This window comes from Mixophyes fleayi, chromosome 6, assembly GCF_038048845.1.
Source record: "Mixophyes fleayi isolate aMixFle1 chromosome 6, aMixFle1.hap1, whole genome shotgun sequence".
Taxonomy (NCBI): Eukaryota; Metazoa; Chordata; class Amphibia; order Anura; family Limnodynastidae; genus Mixophyes; species Mixophyes fleayi.
The window spans coordinates 1,153,400-1,170,529 of NC_134407.1; the positions used below are offsets into that span (position 1 = coordinate 1,153,400).

General features: G+C 43.2%; 2 protein-coding genes across 8 annotated transcripts in view; one reads left to right on the forward strand and one right to left on the reverse strand.

Moving 5' to 3' along the window:
* The window catches only part of LOC142160698 (uncharacterized), a 302,469-nt gene that overhangs the window by 22,333 nt on the left and 263,006 nt on the right, over nt 1–17,130 (reverse strand). The window lies entirely within an intron of this gene.
* RAB11FIP2 (RAB11 family interacting protein 2) overlaps nt 656–17,130 on the forward strand; it is a 35,091-nt gene continuing 18,616 nt past the window's right edge. The window contains exon 1 of the mRNA XM_075215565.1: nt 656–1,371. Coding sequence (XP_075071666.1) covers nt 1,022–1,371 — 350 coding nt within the window. The 5' untranslated portion in view covers nt 656–1,021. The remainder of the gene's footprint in view (nt 1,372–17,130) is intronic.

Below are 17,130 nucleotides of genomic sequence, written 5' to 3' on the forward strand. Positions count from 1 at the left end.
TGATTTGCAACTATGGGAGCTGCACAATGTGCATTTAACTCTGCTGTATATATTTAACTCCTCTATAAATCTTTACATCCAACCCCTTATAATTGTGTAATCCATCTGTCTGCCTCCATGACTCTGTAGTAGCCGGTGATAGTGGTTGGTGTACATGTGGTCACTCTCTTTGTAAGAGGGTAGGTTCTGTCAGCCCTCCATTGTATGTAGGGTGATAAAGAACGTCGCCCACAGTCGTTGCAACATGATAGTTTATCATTGAATTGTTATGAAATTGAAGCACAGTTACCAGCCTTTGAATAAATTTGCTGCATGTAATGTGCGCTGTGGTGAAACTACAATCACCATCGTATCCACCGAACATGGCTATAAAATCATTCTTTGTAGTTGAAATACTCCCTTTGGTTACTATTACCTTATAAGGCCCAGAAAATAGCTATATATAGATAGTGAAAGTTGAATCTTACATGCAGAAGAAAAGAGTATTGGAAAATAGGGAGAAATGATTGAAGCCAGGAATCCCTGCACACATCTGATGTAGCTGCTGGAAGAGGTCACACCAGGAATCACAGCCGGCCAATGACAATGCAGATGCCTTTCCTGGGAGCAGCATAGAGAATCCAATCAAGGCTCAGCTTCTATGCAGTGACAGTGCTTTAACCAGGAAGTGAGATGCAGCCCCTGCGACAGAAGTCACCTTAGCATGGCTGGAAGCATTGATCTGCCTGTGACAAGTGATTGATTGCAGCGCCATGCTCCAGGAGAGAAGCCAGAGAGGATTTGTGTCTCCTGCTCTGAGACTGAAGCATCTGTTCTCTGGAGCTGGGCATGCTGTCACTGTAGCCTCTTTGTGTTTCCAGGCAGCGGCTGGATGCTGACAATACTGCAGTGCCTGAATGGTCCAGTAATGCTGAGCTATGTTCCCTCTTCCATCCTCTTCCACACATTGGGGTGAGCTGGAATGTGCAGTTAATGAGGTAAAAGTTCACTTCATCTCCTGAGGACAGCATAGAACAGAACCATGTTGGAAGAGGAGGTGCAGAAGTGGCACCCCACCCATGTCCAAGTCACAGTATTACAAGCCCGGAACCTCCATCCCAAGGGGAAGCATGGTACAAATGATACCTACACCATCATCCAGCTTGGGAAGGAGAAATATTCCACCTCGGTGGTGGAGAAAAGCCTCAGCCCTGTTTGGGAGGAGGAAGCGTCCTTTGAGCTGCCGGGCCTAGTAGACCAGGACAGCCCGGAGCAGTACCAGCTGCAGCTGACACTCATGCACCGCTCCCTGGTCGGCCTGGATAAGTTCTTGGGCCAGGTGTCTATTAACCTGAACAGTATCTTTGACAACAAGGAGAGACGTAAAACCAGGTAGGTCTAATAATTCCTGTATGTGTATGTGCAGGCCATAAATCTGGTGGGAGCTCTGCTCGGGCTTATGTCAGCGTAGCTGAGGGAGCCTTCTTATGTGTTATTATGTGTTCTTGTGTTATGTGTTATTATGTATTCTTGTGTTATGTGTCATTATGTGTTATGTTTTTGTTGTGTGTTGTGCACAGATCTCATTCTGAAAACAGGACCTGGCACAACCGGTATGTCAGGATAAAGAATGTCTGTGGTATCTCCATTATCTGCATTCCTGACCTCTCATTGTTTTATCAGGTAGAATAACAGGAGCCAGGAATCTGATGGTATACTGAAGGCACACATTATATATATTTATACATAACTGCTGATATGTCAGGATCTGTGGACCAAAATGACTGCAATGCTCGGTAATAAAATAAACCTTGATTGAATCATCGGGTATTTGGTAAATGCGGTCAGTTGATGACCACTGAGAGTCCATGGGAGAATTCATCTTCTGACCACCCTGAATGACGATAGCAATCATCACATTAACAGGCACCAGTCATGCCTAGATGGTCCAGCCACTCGGTCCCCTAGGTGTCTTCTCATGCTGAGAGACTGGAACCACTCGTGTGTGGTCCGCTTTAGTAATCAGTGTCTGATTCCATCTGGGACAGTATAATGAACTCAAAATATAACAGGTCAAAGAATCACTCAGAAGGAGCTTATCAGTGGTCATTACTGGCCCATAAAGAGCTGGACATCACTGTAATGTGTCATTATGATTGTGTGTGGATTGTATCGTACGATGTGGTAGTTGATATCAGGCCAGTTTATCAGCAGAGATGGTATGGGGTGATTACTGAAGAACATTCTCTCTGGGGTGGGAGGAATAACTCAGGTTAAACAAAGACCCTTTTTGGTGATTCTTCTTATGCCGGCAACGTTCCAGTGTTGGCTTCCTCTCTTCTACAGAGGTGAACCATTGTCAGACTAACAGCAGTGTGTCAATGTCCCACCCCTGAGAACTACCCTTTCACATGAATGAGGACTTCAAAGGGGAGGGGCCTTGACAACAGCACTGCCTGTTTAAAATTAGCAAGCAGTGGAAGAAGCTAGAAGTGCATCTTGTGGGCTCAACAAATTGGTGGGGTATGAGGGGTACCTGACACCAGGTACTTACCATTCAGTGCTAATGTATTATAGTATGCCTCATTCAACCCAACTCAAAACTGGAATTTACTGTAACACTCCTGAGTGGTGACAATAAAAGTATGAGAGGGAGGATCAGCCCCATAACAAAGGCCTCTGACACGCCCCCTGCTGGGCATCTATGAGTATTCAACACGCCTTTGTAAGAACATCAGCCGATAATCTGAATATTGTGCATACTTGACAACTGGAGGGAAGGGCGAGTGTTAAGTGCAGGAGGGGGTGGCAACGCTATTTGCGTGATTTTGGCCCAACCACCCATGACGAAATGCTGTGATCGCGTCATTGCCTGAAGGGTGTCGGGGCCAAAATGACCTGATTCCCAGTGGATCGTGTCATTGAGACCCTGTCCATCTTCACTAGGAAGTGGGTGGGGTCCGGGACAAAGGCCTAACCTCCTGGGGTCCAGGAGAACTACCCTAAATTTGGGAGTCTCTCAGGCATTGCAGGAGCGTAGACAAGTATGATATTGTGTTGGCGTGTATTAGGCGTTGCAGAATTCTGGACATATTCCAAATAAATATATAGAGATGATTATAATTCCTTTACTATGTGGGGAGAGGTAATTTAACGTAGACCCTACTTATACCAGAACAGACAACCCTTCCATACTGAATATTTGCCAAAATATGAAGGACAAGAAATAAAATGTGTTTACATATAATAACTGGGAACCTGAGAGTAAATGGCCTTTAAAAGATAATTCCACCCAAAGAGAAGGTTGCATTTTGGTGATAGCTGATCCCCAAAGGTCCTCGTGCAACTGCTGCTGCGCTCCTTCGTCATGGTGACCCTATGGTCTTTCATACAGGCACCGAAAAGGAGCTGTGTGCTGGAACAGAGGCAGTGGAGGAATATGTGATGCGTGCAGGAACAGAGGCAGCGGAGGGATATGTGAGAGCTGATATTGGCAGAACAGTGTTGATATGGGGCAGCACGGTGGCTCAGTGGTTAGCCCTTCTGCCTTACAGCGCTGGGGTCATGAGTTCGATTCCTGACCATGGCCTTATCTGTGTGTAGTTTGTATGTTCTCCTCGTGTTTGCGTGGGTTTCCTCCCACACTCCAAAAACATACTAGTAGGTTAATTGGCTCCTATTAAATTGACCTTAGTCTCTCTCTGTCTGTGTATGTTAGGTAATTTAGACTGAAAGCCCTACTGGGGCAGGGACTGATGTGAGTGAGTTCTCTGTACAGTGCTGCGGAATCAGTGGCGCTATATAAATAGCTGATGATGATTGTGATGATGATGATACAGGCGGGACAGCCCTGATATAGCCAGGACAGCTCTGATATAGCCGAGAAAGCCCTGATATAGCTGGGACAGCTCTGATATTGGCGCTCCAATGGGATTCAGCCACGCCCCATGTAGCATGACCGCTTCCCATTCTCATGCAGGTGCAAACTGAATACGTTAAGAGATATCAATATTGCCCTACAATATATGTTAACTTCTAAAACCTATAGAACAAGAATAGATGGCAAGCATTGTACTTTAAAAGCAAAATAGATGGCGGGAATTGCACCTAACAGACACAATAGATGGAGAGAATTGCACCTAATGGCAGAATTGATGGAGAGAATTGCACCTAACAGACACAATACATGGAGGGAATTGCACCTAACAGACACAATAGATGGAGAGAATTGCACCTAACAGGCAGAATACCTGGAGAGAATTGCACCTAACAGGCAGAGTAGGGATAATCATATTGTGCAGTAGGGCGGTACTGGGGTAAAGCTGTCAGACTCAGAGTTGTCCCTGGGACTCGGAAGGAGGCAATTGTCCGCTACGTCTGTAACTGTATAATACATGGATTTAGGCTGAGGGGGAATGTGACCAGGTTGCAGGAACTGGGGGGGTTTCGGGGGCTCTGCAGCTATTTTGATGAAGTGTTTTTATGGGTAATGATTCCCAACTTTAATATATTTAATAGATTCCTCTCTTGGCTGCAGCTGTATTCCCAGCACTACAAAGAGCTGCATAAGAGCCACTTGTGTTCCTGAAAAGAGAATTATTTAGTGTCAGCAATTGCCGGCTCTTACATGCTGTTTATTTTCCATTACAATGGGCTGGAATTTAACCCTTGATTTGTTTTGTAGTGTTATACAATAGTGAACACTGCTTTCTATTGTGGTGTAAATAGTGATTAGTGGTCTGATGTGACCACACACCAAGGTATATTGTATCACGATTCCTATCTGTGCTTTCAAGCTTTCCCCATAGATCTGTTTGAAGTCAGTGTTGTTAGTAGGAATCAGAACATTATTTAAATGTCTCTAAAAGTAATAGAAACATAGAATATTGTCATAAAATAAGGATAATGATCCCATATATCGTACTACTGGTTCACTCTCGGAGAGGCCTGGACGTATCCCAGCGTCTTCCATCACTTACTGCTGCTACTCAGTTAAACAATATTTCTTACTGTGACTCCTAAACTCTCCACAAGTTAATAATAAAGTGACCAGCAGCCACCACGCAGGGTGGATCTAATTCCAGTTATTATGGTGGTACATGGGCAGAGCCGGTGCTCAGTGAGTCACCAGATTACAGAGTTCCGGCCAAATGGCGCTCGAGTTGCACAACTGCTCCATTGTCCAAGTGCACTTTGCAAACTTTTGATAAAAAGGTTTCTTTTTGGGCCCATACACTATCACTTGTATCTAATGTGTCCGTCAGAACTGAGGATGGGTATATATCCGATCAGTAAATAACTCTACGTTATCTTCTCCTTTACGTACTTTCCACCTTTCTGTTCTATAAACAGAGTGGTTTTTTATACCTTCATTATTCAGTAGCCTGTAGCAGCAGTAACATGAATAATCTGCATAAGTTTATCAGTTTCTTACACTGTATTTGAGTAAATTTGGCCATTGCTTCTTACATCACTGCGCCAGTCATTGATGTTTAAAGATATTTGTTTGTACTCAACTCTCTGAAGCTTCCGCCCCAGCATTTCAACAGAACTGAGGTCTAGAATTTGACTTGGCCGTTCCAACACCTTGATTCTTTCATTTTTGAGTGAAGACAAAACAACTCCACTCCAGATAACTTTTACAGAGGTCCTATTTTTAACTCAGATGCAATTCTGTAAACTAAAGCCATGTTGGAAGGAGATACTTTTGGAGAAAAAAATAATTTTTCTAGCTACCCTTTCATGAAAGCCATACTTGTCCAGTCTTGTCCTGATGGAAAACTCATGAACTTTACCATGTTGACGGAGACCTATAGATCCCTGGAATTAGCTTTTGAAGGTTTGTGATTTTTAGAGCATCTATCTGTTCTTTGGGCGAATTTGCCTGCGAAAATTGGTAACTGTCTTTAGTGTCCTCCATTTGTAAATTATATTTCTCTTGGTAGAATGATGGACATTGAATTGTTTGGAAATGACCTTATAACCCTCTCCTGAACGAAGATGAGCAACAATTGCTTCTCAGAGGTCACTGCAGTAACACAAACCTGAATCCTCCCTATGGAACTGGCAAGGGGTCTTCTGTTATATAGAGGTTCTTCTTGGTGATCAGATAATGACGTGCACCCGAATAGCAGCACTAATCTCAACTAACCTTCTTTATTGATGGCAGTGAGGGTGTATTTACTTTTCACACATTTTTTTCATGTTAGCTTTTTATTGAATAAATAAAGTACAGGTCTGTTAATGATTATTTGTCACATTATATCTATAAAATGTTGCTGAGGACTAGATGATTGTCCTCATATGTAAAAAGACAAACTTGAAAGAGGGTGTACTTTCTTTTTTACATGGCTGCATGTTGTGGAGATATAATAACGCACCTCCACTAGCAAATGCACACTCTGGCGGTATGTGCTCCATCGTGGAACGCATTAACCGGAAGTGCAATGACGTACTTCCTGTATAGAAAGTGTTTTGGGTCCTTATCTTCTTGGAAATTACGTTTTTCCGCATTTTCAGATCTGATTTTGGCGCGAAGAATCGAGCTGTGTTTTGTATGGACTCTGAACTACAAACCTCAGATCTGACGGATGGAGCAGGCTGCATAACGATGGCCAGTGGTGTTGGTAGGATAGTGATGCGATGAGCTATGTGTACATACTGTATGCCTAGCCCAGGAGACCCCAGGGACTATGGCATCATAGCTGTGAAGTAATGTTTGAGTTTGAAGCTTAGGACAGGTCTTCTCTTATGATATATATTCATACTCATGTCTGTGCTATTGGGTGACACCAGCTATATAGTACACTGCCCCATGCAGTCAGTAAGAGGTACTTGACCCAAATAATGGGGTTTATGGAGAAATAACATTTGATAAAAGCATCAGATTGTAACTGAGTCTACTTCCCACTCAGAGTTCCCTATTGTTATCTGTGCCAGCGACTGACGATGTTTATCTGAAACGCTGATATATTTCTTTTACTTTAGATTTCTCAGCATCACTCATTCCAGTACCATATAATGCGTTTGTGACTCGTCTGTTTCTTGGCAGGTTCATTCTGCACCTGTTGCGGTTTTTTCTTTTCTATCCATCACGTCAGAACCCCAAATACCAGAAAACCTTCTACCCTATCCAACTGCATGACAACAGATCTCTCACTGGCAGAACAAGTAATCCCAGAAACTATTTATATTCAGCTCTTTCTGCCTCTACTGAGGTTATTTTCCCAGTGTCAGGATATGACTATTAGGGCTGACCCCAACATGTTCTCACCCGTCTTGCACTTGCTCACCTAGGATACAGAGTCTTATGGGCATCATGGACTTCAGCAGGAACACCAGCAAGGAGTTCCTTGCAGGACACAGTGTTCAATGTTGGTCAGAAGTTCCACGCAGGACAAAGTGTACAATTCTGATCAGGAGTTCCACGCAGGACAAATAATGCCGTTCAGGAGTTCCACAAGGGACAGTGTACAATGCTGGTCAGAAGTTCCACGCAGGACACAGTGTATAATGCTGTTTAGGAGTTCCACGTAGGACACAGTGTATAATGCTGGTCAGAAGTTCCACGCAGGACACAGTGTACAATGCTGGTCAGAAGTTCCACGCAGGACACAATGTATAATGCTGGTCAGAAGTTCCACGTAGGACACAGTGTATAATGCTGTTTAGGAGTTCCACGTAGGACACAGTGTATAATGCTGTTTAGGAGTTCCACGCAGGACACAGTGTACAATGCTGGTCAGAAGTTCCACGCAGGACACAATGTATAATGCTGGTCAGAAGTTCCACGTAGGACACAGTGTATAATGCTGTTTAGGAGTTCCACGCAGGACACAGTGTACAATGCTGGTCAGAAGTTCCACGCAGGACACAATGTATAATGCTGGTCAGAAGTTCCACGCAGGACACAGTGTACAATGCTGGTCAGAAGTTCTACGCAGGACACAGTGTATAATGCTGGTCAGAAGTTCCACGCAGGACACAATGTATAATGCTGGTTAGGAGTTCCACGCAAGAAACAGTGTATAATGCTGGTCAGGAGATCCACCTAGGACACAGTGTATAATGCTGGTCAGGAGTTCCATGCAGGACACAGTGTACAATGCTGGTTAGGAGTTCCACGCAGGACACAGTGTACAATGCTGGGCAGGAATTTCACGTAGGACACAGTATAAAATGCTGGGCAGGGGCAGGAGTTCCACGTAGGACACAGTGTATAATGCTGGTCAGGAGTTCCACGTAGGACACAGTGTATAATGCTTTTAGCAGTTCCACGCAGGACACAGTATACAATGCTGGTCAGGAGTTCCACGTAGGACACAGTGTACAATGCTGTTCAGAAGTTCTACGCAGGACACAGTGTATACTGCTGGTCAGGAGTTTCACGTAGGACACAGTGTACAATGCTGTTCAGAAGTTCTACGCAGGACACAGTGTATAATGCTGGTCAGGAGTTCCACGCAGGACACAGTGTACAATGCTGGTCAGGAGTTCCATGCAGGACACAGTGTATAATGCTCGTTAGGAGTTTCACAGCACACTTCACTTTTACGTTATCACCAGATAGATGTTGGATAAGCATAAATATTATGCAGGACTTGATGGTGTTATTTGTGCATCAGAACCCCAAAATTACTTTCATATGGTGGAACTGGCATTTCTTGTGGTAATTGTACATCATGTCATTTAATTACTATAAATTCCCTGGAAAAGAGCTTATGCCCACAGTATATATGTAGCCAATCCTCTCGCAGCCATTCTTTCTGGAAGTAGATGCATCTGCAGTTGGAGTTGGAGCAGTCCTCTCCCAACGTTCATCTGTTAATCGTCTGCTACCATGTGCTTTTTTCTCTAGGAAGTTTTTGCCAGCAGAACAAAATTACACTATTGGTGATAAAGAATTGTTGGCGATGAAATTGGCTTTATCTGAATGGCGATATTTATTGGAAGGAGCACAACATGTAGTAACAATATTTACTGATCATAAAAATCTGTTATATTTACAAACGGCACAGTGTCTCAATCCTCGGCAGGCTCGATGGTCCCTCTTTTTCTCTCGTTTTAATCTTCATGTCACCTTTAAACCTGGACATTTGAATAAAAAAGCGGATGCCCTGTCTCGGGCTTTTGACACTTCTACAGATTCTGATCCTCCTAATAATTGTCTTATCTTGGATCCTAAGTGCCTGATGGCCTCTACTGTGGCTCAAACTCCTCCTCCTGGCAAATCTTTTGTTCCCAAGACTCTTCGTAAAAAATTATTACGCTGGTATCATGCCTCTAAAATTTCTGGTCATGCAGGATTTGTGAAGACATATGAGCTAATATCTCGCTCATATTGGTGGCCATCTATTCGTATTGATGTTAAGAATTTTGTGGCTTCCTGTGATGTTTGTGCTCAGCATAAATCTTCTCGTTTGGCTCCTATGGGACCCTTGTTGCCTCTTTCCATACCCTCTAGACCATGGACCCACATCAGTATGGATTTTATAACTGATCTTCCTCTTAGCAGAGGTTACAACACAGTGTGGGTCGAGGTGGATCGCTTTTCAAAGATGGCCCATTTTGTACCGCTGGAGGGATTGCCCTCTTCTTCAGTTTTGGCACAACATTTTATTCAAGAGATTTTTCAGATTACATGGATGTCCACAGGAGATTGTTTCTGATAGAGGAGTGCAATTTACTTCTAAATTCTGGCGAGCATTATGTAAAGCCTTGGGAGTTCAGCTCAATTTCTCATCCGGATAACACCCACAATCTAATGGGCAGACAGAGAGAGTGAATCAAGATCTTGAGACTTTTATTCGTATGTTCTCTTCTGCTTCCCAGGATAACTGGATGAATATTCTGCCATGGGCAGAGTTTGCGCATAATAATCGGTTTCATGAGTCTACTTCCTCTACTCCCTTCTTTATTGTATATCTCTTACATCCTGGTTTGCCGAAGTTTGCAGAAATGTTCCTGCAGCTACAGAACTCATTCAAAATTTTTCGGCTACTTGGAACCAATTTATATCTCAGCTTAAGAGGACTTCTATTCGATATAAATAAGCAGCTGACAAGAAACGTAGAGCCGTACCTGCTCTGAAAGTGGGTGACAAAGTTTGGTTGTATACTCGGAACATTCGTCTTAAAGTCCCTTCAATGAAGTTCGCTCCTCGATTTATCGGTCCGTATAAAATTTTGAAAGTCATCAACCCAGTGTCCTTTAAATTAAAACTGCCAGCTTCACTTCATATTTCGAACTCCTTCTATGTTTCTCTGTTGAAGCCATTAGTTATCAATCGTTTTTCATCTACATCTTCTTTAACAGAACCAGAACTTACTCAACAGGAAGACTTTGAGATTACTCAAATTTTGGATTCCAAAATTGTTTGTGGAGTGATTAAATATTTAGTAGATTGGAAGGGTTTCTGTCCTGAGGAGCGTTCCTGGGTAAATGCCTCTGATATTGATGCTCCTGCATTATTACGCAAGTTCCACATTAAGTTTCCACGGAAAGTTATCTTTAAGTGTCCAGTGGCCACTTCTAAAAGGGGGGGTACTGACACACGCTGGTCCCATAGCTAGGTACTGGCGTTGTGACTTGCCCTTTAAGACCTATGTTGGTGCTTGCTTTCGCTTCAGAGTCTCTACCTGTCCATAGGTGTTTCTCGTTATATTGATTGGGACCTCCTTCTGAACCCTTTTGGTCCTAGAGGACTATTTCAAGTTCCCGTAATCATGGACTCATTGTCTGATCTTCGTGTTACTCACACTGCCGTGGGTTCTGGCTGCACATCGGACCTTTTGCCTATCTGTTGGATACTATCGGTGCCCGAAGTTACCTGTCATCATTGCTCTCCATCGGCTCCGCTGTATGCCAGTTCATGGTTCATCTACAAGCTGAAGTTACGTGGTGATTATTCATCTGCACACAGAACTATTCGTGAGTTGTCTGCTACACCTGCGCTCATGTTGATTGGCTCCAGTACTATTCTACTCGGCTGTCTATGTTGCGGTATGCTATGTTGAACTACAATCAAGTTCTCTTGTCATCTGTGGTTCTATGTCTGGCACGGCTATTATTATTCTGCTGATTATTATTGCTGGACTGTTAATATGAATATACTGCTAAGCCGGGAGCCTCTACTTCAATACAAGTTGTGTGCATTACCCGCTGTCGTCTAATTGTGATGAACTCTCGCTTACCTGTTAACCGGATCTCCTGTGACCTTTAGTTCTACGCTCAGTTTGGATTTCGTTATCACGCTGTACTTCTAGGCAACACCTTCCTGCTTACCCAAGTTTCTGGATAGCATATAACGTTCTTTGTTCCGCTATATGAACTATTGTGATACCTATAACCACCTGCTAAAGTGAATCATTGTCACGGATCAATGTAGAAATACAGCTAAGGAGCCATGGATAGGTGAAAAAACAAACAATGTTTATTGCTGGAGAGTATGAACAGTTGATGACATAATAGCTTGCAGAATTTACCAGATATACAGCAGTTGCAGGTAAATGGGAGGTGAGGAAATATTCCAGGCAGCATGCACAGGGAAATGCACAGATAAGTCCCAGGTTCACATAAGGAACAGGTCAGCAGGTTGTATGTTGAAATAGATCTCCAGCAGCATAAATCCAGGAGCACAAACAGGAGGAAGTGACCACAGAGAATAACCTCAGGATGTGACAACAGGATGGGACAACAATAACCAGCAATGACTGCTGGGAGGAACAGGTATATATAAGGGAAAAGAAAACACACCCAGGTGCATGGGATAATTGGAGAAAGTGTTAACCCTTAATGCAAACATGAAAGGCAAGATAGCAGCAACTCTGGTGATCAGAGGTACTGCTGCAAATACACACTAATAAAGTCAAAAGGCAGGAGCTGCCAAGCAAAGCAGTATGTACTGCAAGGGGCTTGCAGGCAGATCCTGACAATCATATTATACGTTTGGATCAGCCAAGTCTACATACTATTCTCATCAGACTTTTAGCTGTGTCAGTGGTTCACCTTCATCTGCTGTGTGTTTCGTGTGGAATCAAAGTGTTCTATTACCATCTAGCGTTGAACTGTTATATTGTCTATTTCATATGCTGTTGCCATTGGTTACCAACTGAAGTGCATCTGTGATTACAATTGTATTTTATTATAACTGCTGTTGTATCTTCTATCAATACATCAAGTTGCAACACACTATCATCGTTTGTGTTATTGTTCCTTGTGATGCTCTCAAGTTAAGAACTTCAATTCCACTGTGTCCTTTCTCCACCACCCTCTACTATCACCACCTAAGTAGAGGCTGGGGATCCATAATTATCTTAGCCGTGACACCACCTTATCTCAGGCTCCTATGGATCACACAACTCCTGACAATTGAGTCCTGTAGAGCTGGAGACCACTGGTAGAATTATTGATTTCATTGCAACTGACAACTTTCCTATAGTACCCGCCATGTCTAATAATTGACCCATCTCGCGGATGTGAAAGTGTGCCTGGGGGGGCGCGGATGTGAAAGTGTGCCTAGGGCGCCAAGGACCCTAGCACCGGCCCTGGGCCTGATTTATGCCCAAAAGCAACTTGGGCATAAGTTCCGAAATTAAAAAAAGAGCACACAACTTGGGCATAGTTCTGGACATATTCATCTCAAGACAAGCTTCGATTTGAATCTGGGTGTAAGCACTAAGCATGTTCTGTCTGTACCGTATGTAGACACACAGAGTGCAGTACATGTGTATGTACAATAACAGCTCACATCAGAACACATAGAACTTGTATTTTATCATTAATTCAAATAACTGTTAACAGTATAAAACATTTTAAAAAAATTCAAATATAAATTTCCTTTAATAATTTGTTTTAAATTATTTACATGAATAAAGATTACTTCAATATGTACAGTGCATACAATGCGCTTAGAGAGTATATCTTAGTTTCAGTTGTTCTGTGATGGCTACTGAGACGCAAGAGTGTAATCTGAATTCAAAGACTATACCGTATTAGTCATCAATGTCGTTTGACATATATACCAGCGGCTTTAAAAGCCAAGGCTAAAAACAAGCGTACTTTGTACAAACACAGGACTTGAATTGTCCACATCTCCGTTGAAACGCCCTCACTGTACCTAACGTACATTAGTTCTTCCTTCCTTCGTTCTGACACTTTCATGTGGATATGAATTGTGCTAATTGGTGTAATGTCCATTTCTGGAGTCACAAAAGATATGCCATGTAAACGGACATACGTCCGACAAGAATCAGGCTGAAAGTATCTATAATCAGCAGTCTATGCGTTCAGACTGACATAGTGAGCGTTGAGTCCAAACAGAAAACAACTTGTACAAACTACACTGACATATCACTCAGGCATCGGGTTCAGTGATTCTGACAACTGCAGTAGAGACCATGTCAGCCCCAAATGACACAAATCAATTTTTTCATTCCCTGGGTGGGGCCAATATCTTCATATGATTTAGAAAGTGCTACTTGGAGCCATGTCACAGAATGGAAGGACACATTTTATGTGAAATGAAACAATGTTGCAGTAACATAAACAAAAATGTGATCCTCAAACTATTATTTACTAATGTATTTCAAATAAATAATAAATATATTCCTATTTTATTTATTATTCTAACATGAACGAAGATCACTGTTATCTGAATTATCCCACTTTACAGCGGCTATTATCAGTGTATATAGGTGTGGTATGTTCATTCTGTACTGATTGCCCTGACCACGCTAGAGATCAATGGTCTCTATCTTACCAGTTAGCGCAGTTGGAACGAGACATAACACAGGTGCCATTATATAATCTCCCTTACACAGCATTCAGCCTTACTTAGTGATGTCCCTCTGGTCACTGTCCCAGGCTTTAGACCAATGTCCGCTAATTATTGCTAATACAATCAATGATTGTTTACAATACAGCGGAAGCCATATAGAGAGGGAGAAAAGCTACATTCATAACAGTAATATTTCTGGAATGTTATATCCATATATGACAAATGAGTGAAATATAGAAAATAAAACATAATAATACAAAGACCAGACATCTACTAATTAACAGATTACACGGGGAGAGCTTGCTAATGTAGATCAAGCTATTTGCAGGACAGGGAAGCAGCCTAGAGATACAGATGGTGATGGGATGTTAAAAGGAGAACATGAGGTACGAGGGCCCTGCTTGTGAGAGCTTATATCCTAAAAGAAAGGGGGAGACACAAATAGGGTGTTACCGAGTGGGGGTGATTGCAGAGGAGGAGGAGGGCTGATAGCAGGGCCGGATTAACCAGAGGTCTAACTGGGCTACAGCCCAGGGGCCTCGGGCATCCAGGCGGCTCTTGAAAGTTCTTAACGGCATTATTGTTCGGGGCGGGGGTGCCCCCGGTCCAATCAATGCTGCTGAGCCTGTCACTGTAATCCTTCCGCGGCGCTCAATAATCTCCTTACTGAGATCTCGTGAGAGTGAGACTGAGGGGTAAATGTATGAAAGTCCGATTTGTTCAACTCGCCGGAAATCGGCAACTTTGCAACTAAAATTTAAAGCGGCAATGGCTTGTAAAGGTAAGTCTGCCTTTACAAGCCATCGCCGCTTTAAATTTTGGCTGAAAAGTCGCCGATTTCCGGCGAGTTGAACAAATCGGACTTTCATACTTTTACCCCTCAGTCTCATTCTCACGAGATCTCAGTAAGGAGATTACAGTGTGCCGCAGAAGGACTACAGTGACAGGAGAACAGAAAGAGGTAAGCGCTTGGGGGGGTGGGCTCACAGCGGGGGCCTCATGGGGGAATGGAGGCCCCCTTAGCCCAGTGGCCTCCATTCCCTTAATCCAGCCCTGGCTGATAGACTTGAATAAAGAAATGAGTTTTAATGGCATGCTTGAAGCCTTGGAGAGTAGAGGATTGGGAGCAGCCATGGTGAAGTGCTGGAGGCAAGAGTGTGGTAGAGAGGTGGCAGTTGTAGGCACAGCAGAGGGGGTGGGAAGGAGTGAGGGTGGTGATGGTATTGGAAATGTAGGGGGGAAGGATTTGCTGAGGGCCTTGTAGGTGAGGGTGAGAAGTTTACATTTAATTCTCTAGGCCATAGGGAGCCAGTATAGTGACTGTGAAAGGAGGACAGCAGTGCTAGGAGAGAGAAATAAGGCGACCAGCAAAATTAACCGAGACTGAAGAGGGACAAGGTGGTAGTAGGCTGGTCCAAAGAGGAGGAGGTCACAGTAACCAAGACAAGATATTACAAGGAGTGAACAAGAGTTTTGGTAGCTTCCATGGGGAGAGAAGTGCCAACTAAACTCTCTTTAGCCCATTCCCTCATCCTTTCAGAGTTCTACGATACTGTTCTCTGTGTTTGCGCAGCAGCATGTCCTCTATATTATGGAGGAGAGCTCTCTGCTGCCTTCCAGAGTAATTATCCGCCACTAACTTTAAGGTAAAATAAGATGCTGGAGAGAATTCCTAGTGACACTGGTTCTACCCCCAGCGTCCTGGTGACTTTGGCCTATTCCAGCCAGAAGTTATAGAACCCACTGCCAGAGCACAGCACATAGAAGAATCTTCTATACAACTTATCTGTATATTTCCGGTAGTCCTATCTTATATTGATGCACACAGTAATGTATTGATTCAGCTGACCATAAGAATTTAAAGCAGATTTCTCACAGAGCTGTTATATACCATGTACGTGGCGAACCAATATCCCTGGACAGCCTATGTAGGCACAGGTTCTAGTCCCCGGGCTAGTCTGTTCCAGTTATAAACCACGTCCTGAGCAGATAGTGCAGGATAGCCACAGAATATTACAATGCTGCCCTATATTGCACCACCATTAAGTATCTAATAACCCAAACACATCTTTGGTGCTAAGAATCTTAACATCTAATCCTAACATCTTTGTTGCTGTGTTTACTGTACTGTGCTGTCTCCCATTGTATTGTGATTTTGTTTGTCTCTGTACGGCGCTGCGGATGCCTTGTAGCGCCTTATAAATAAATATTAATAATAATAATAAAAAGAAGATGCCTTTGGTGCAGTGTGACCACCTCTAACAGGAATCATCAGAACCCCCCTGGAGGCGTATGTCCTAATACCAACGTCTGCCCCAGAATGAGTGCAGCTGAGGTTACTGTTGTGATAGAATCTACAGAACACAGAGGGGGCCTCCTCTGACCACCATCCTGGCTCAGCTATCTCCTGCACCATCTACATTAGAAGGATGATGGCGTGTTACTGTTTCACATCACAATACATTGCTGTCACGCTCTCCAATTAAATTGAATACTCCCTGGAATTTAGGAGGTTTTGCATGAAGTAACGTTCTCCAGCTTGTAGGTCCAAGGCCTGAAGCTGAGTTGGACATACGTCCATTTGCGTAGCATAAATGACAACATTTTGCATTGTGAGTGCTCATAAAGAGATCACATTCATGATCGCAGGGTCGTGCCTCCTTACGACTAGAGAGGGGGGATAGAAGAAGCGTCTAACATAGGGCCAGTATAATAAGGGTGAGCCAGACCAGCATGGAGTCATACATAGGCCTGGCTGCTTGTTACATGGCCAGCACTAGCTAGCTGCATCTGATTGGATAACTGTCATTTCACATCTGCAGCCAATAGGAGCTTTCTGTGGTGAATATATTATAGGATTGTGTAGGAATATATTAAAAATATATATTTTGCTACTTTTATTAGTACATGAAAAGGAGCATTATACTATTGTATGATATCAAGTCTAATAATGAATGTTTTTCCTATCAAAACATATGTTAATAAATGTTTCTTATGCTTATGACCTGGCTGTGTGTATGTGGGTGTACATAAACCTGGTGTATGTGCTGAAGGTGTGGAGCTGGACGTATCCTGAGATACCCCTGACTCAGTCCCCCAGACTCAAATATTTGCAACTGTTGGTTTGAACCCATTGTCGACTGAATGTGACCTGTTGTTAAATATCCATGTGCCCAGATGAAAGATTACGTGAAGTATTTTGTAAAGTAGCCGCCTCAGAGAGACATACTGGGCCTGATTCCTCAACTGGCATTTGTAGTGTATAATCCACACAATTACTCTGCGTATGCCCAGATCCGGACCATACGCCACAGAACGCAGCAGCTTTTAATTGATCTTGGACCACAAAGGATCCTTACCACAGCCTACCAGGG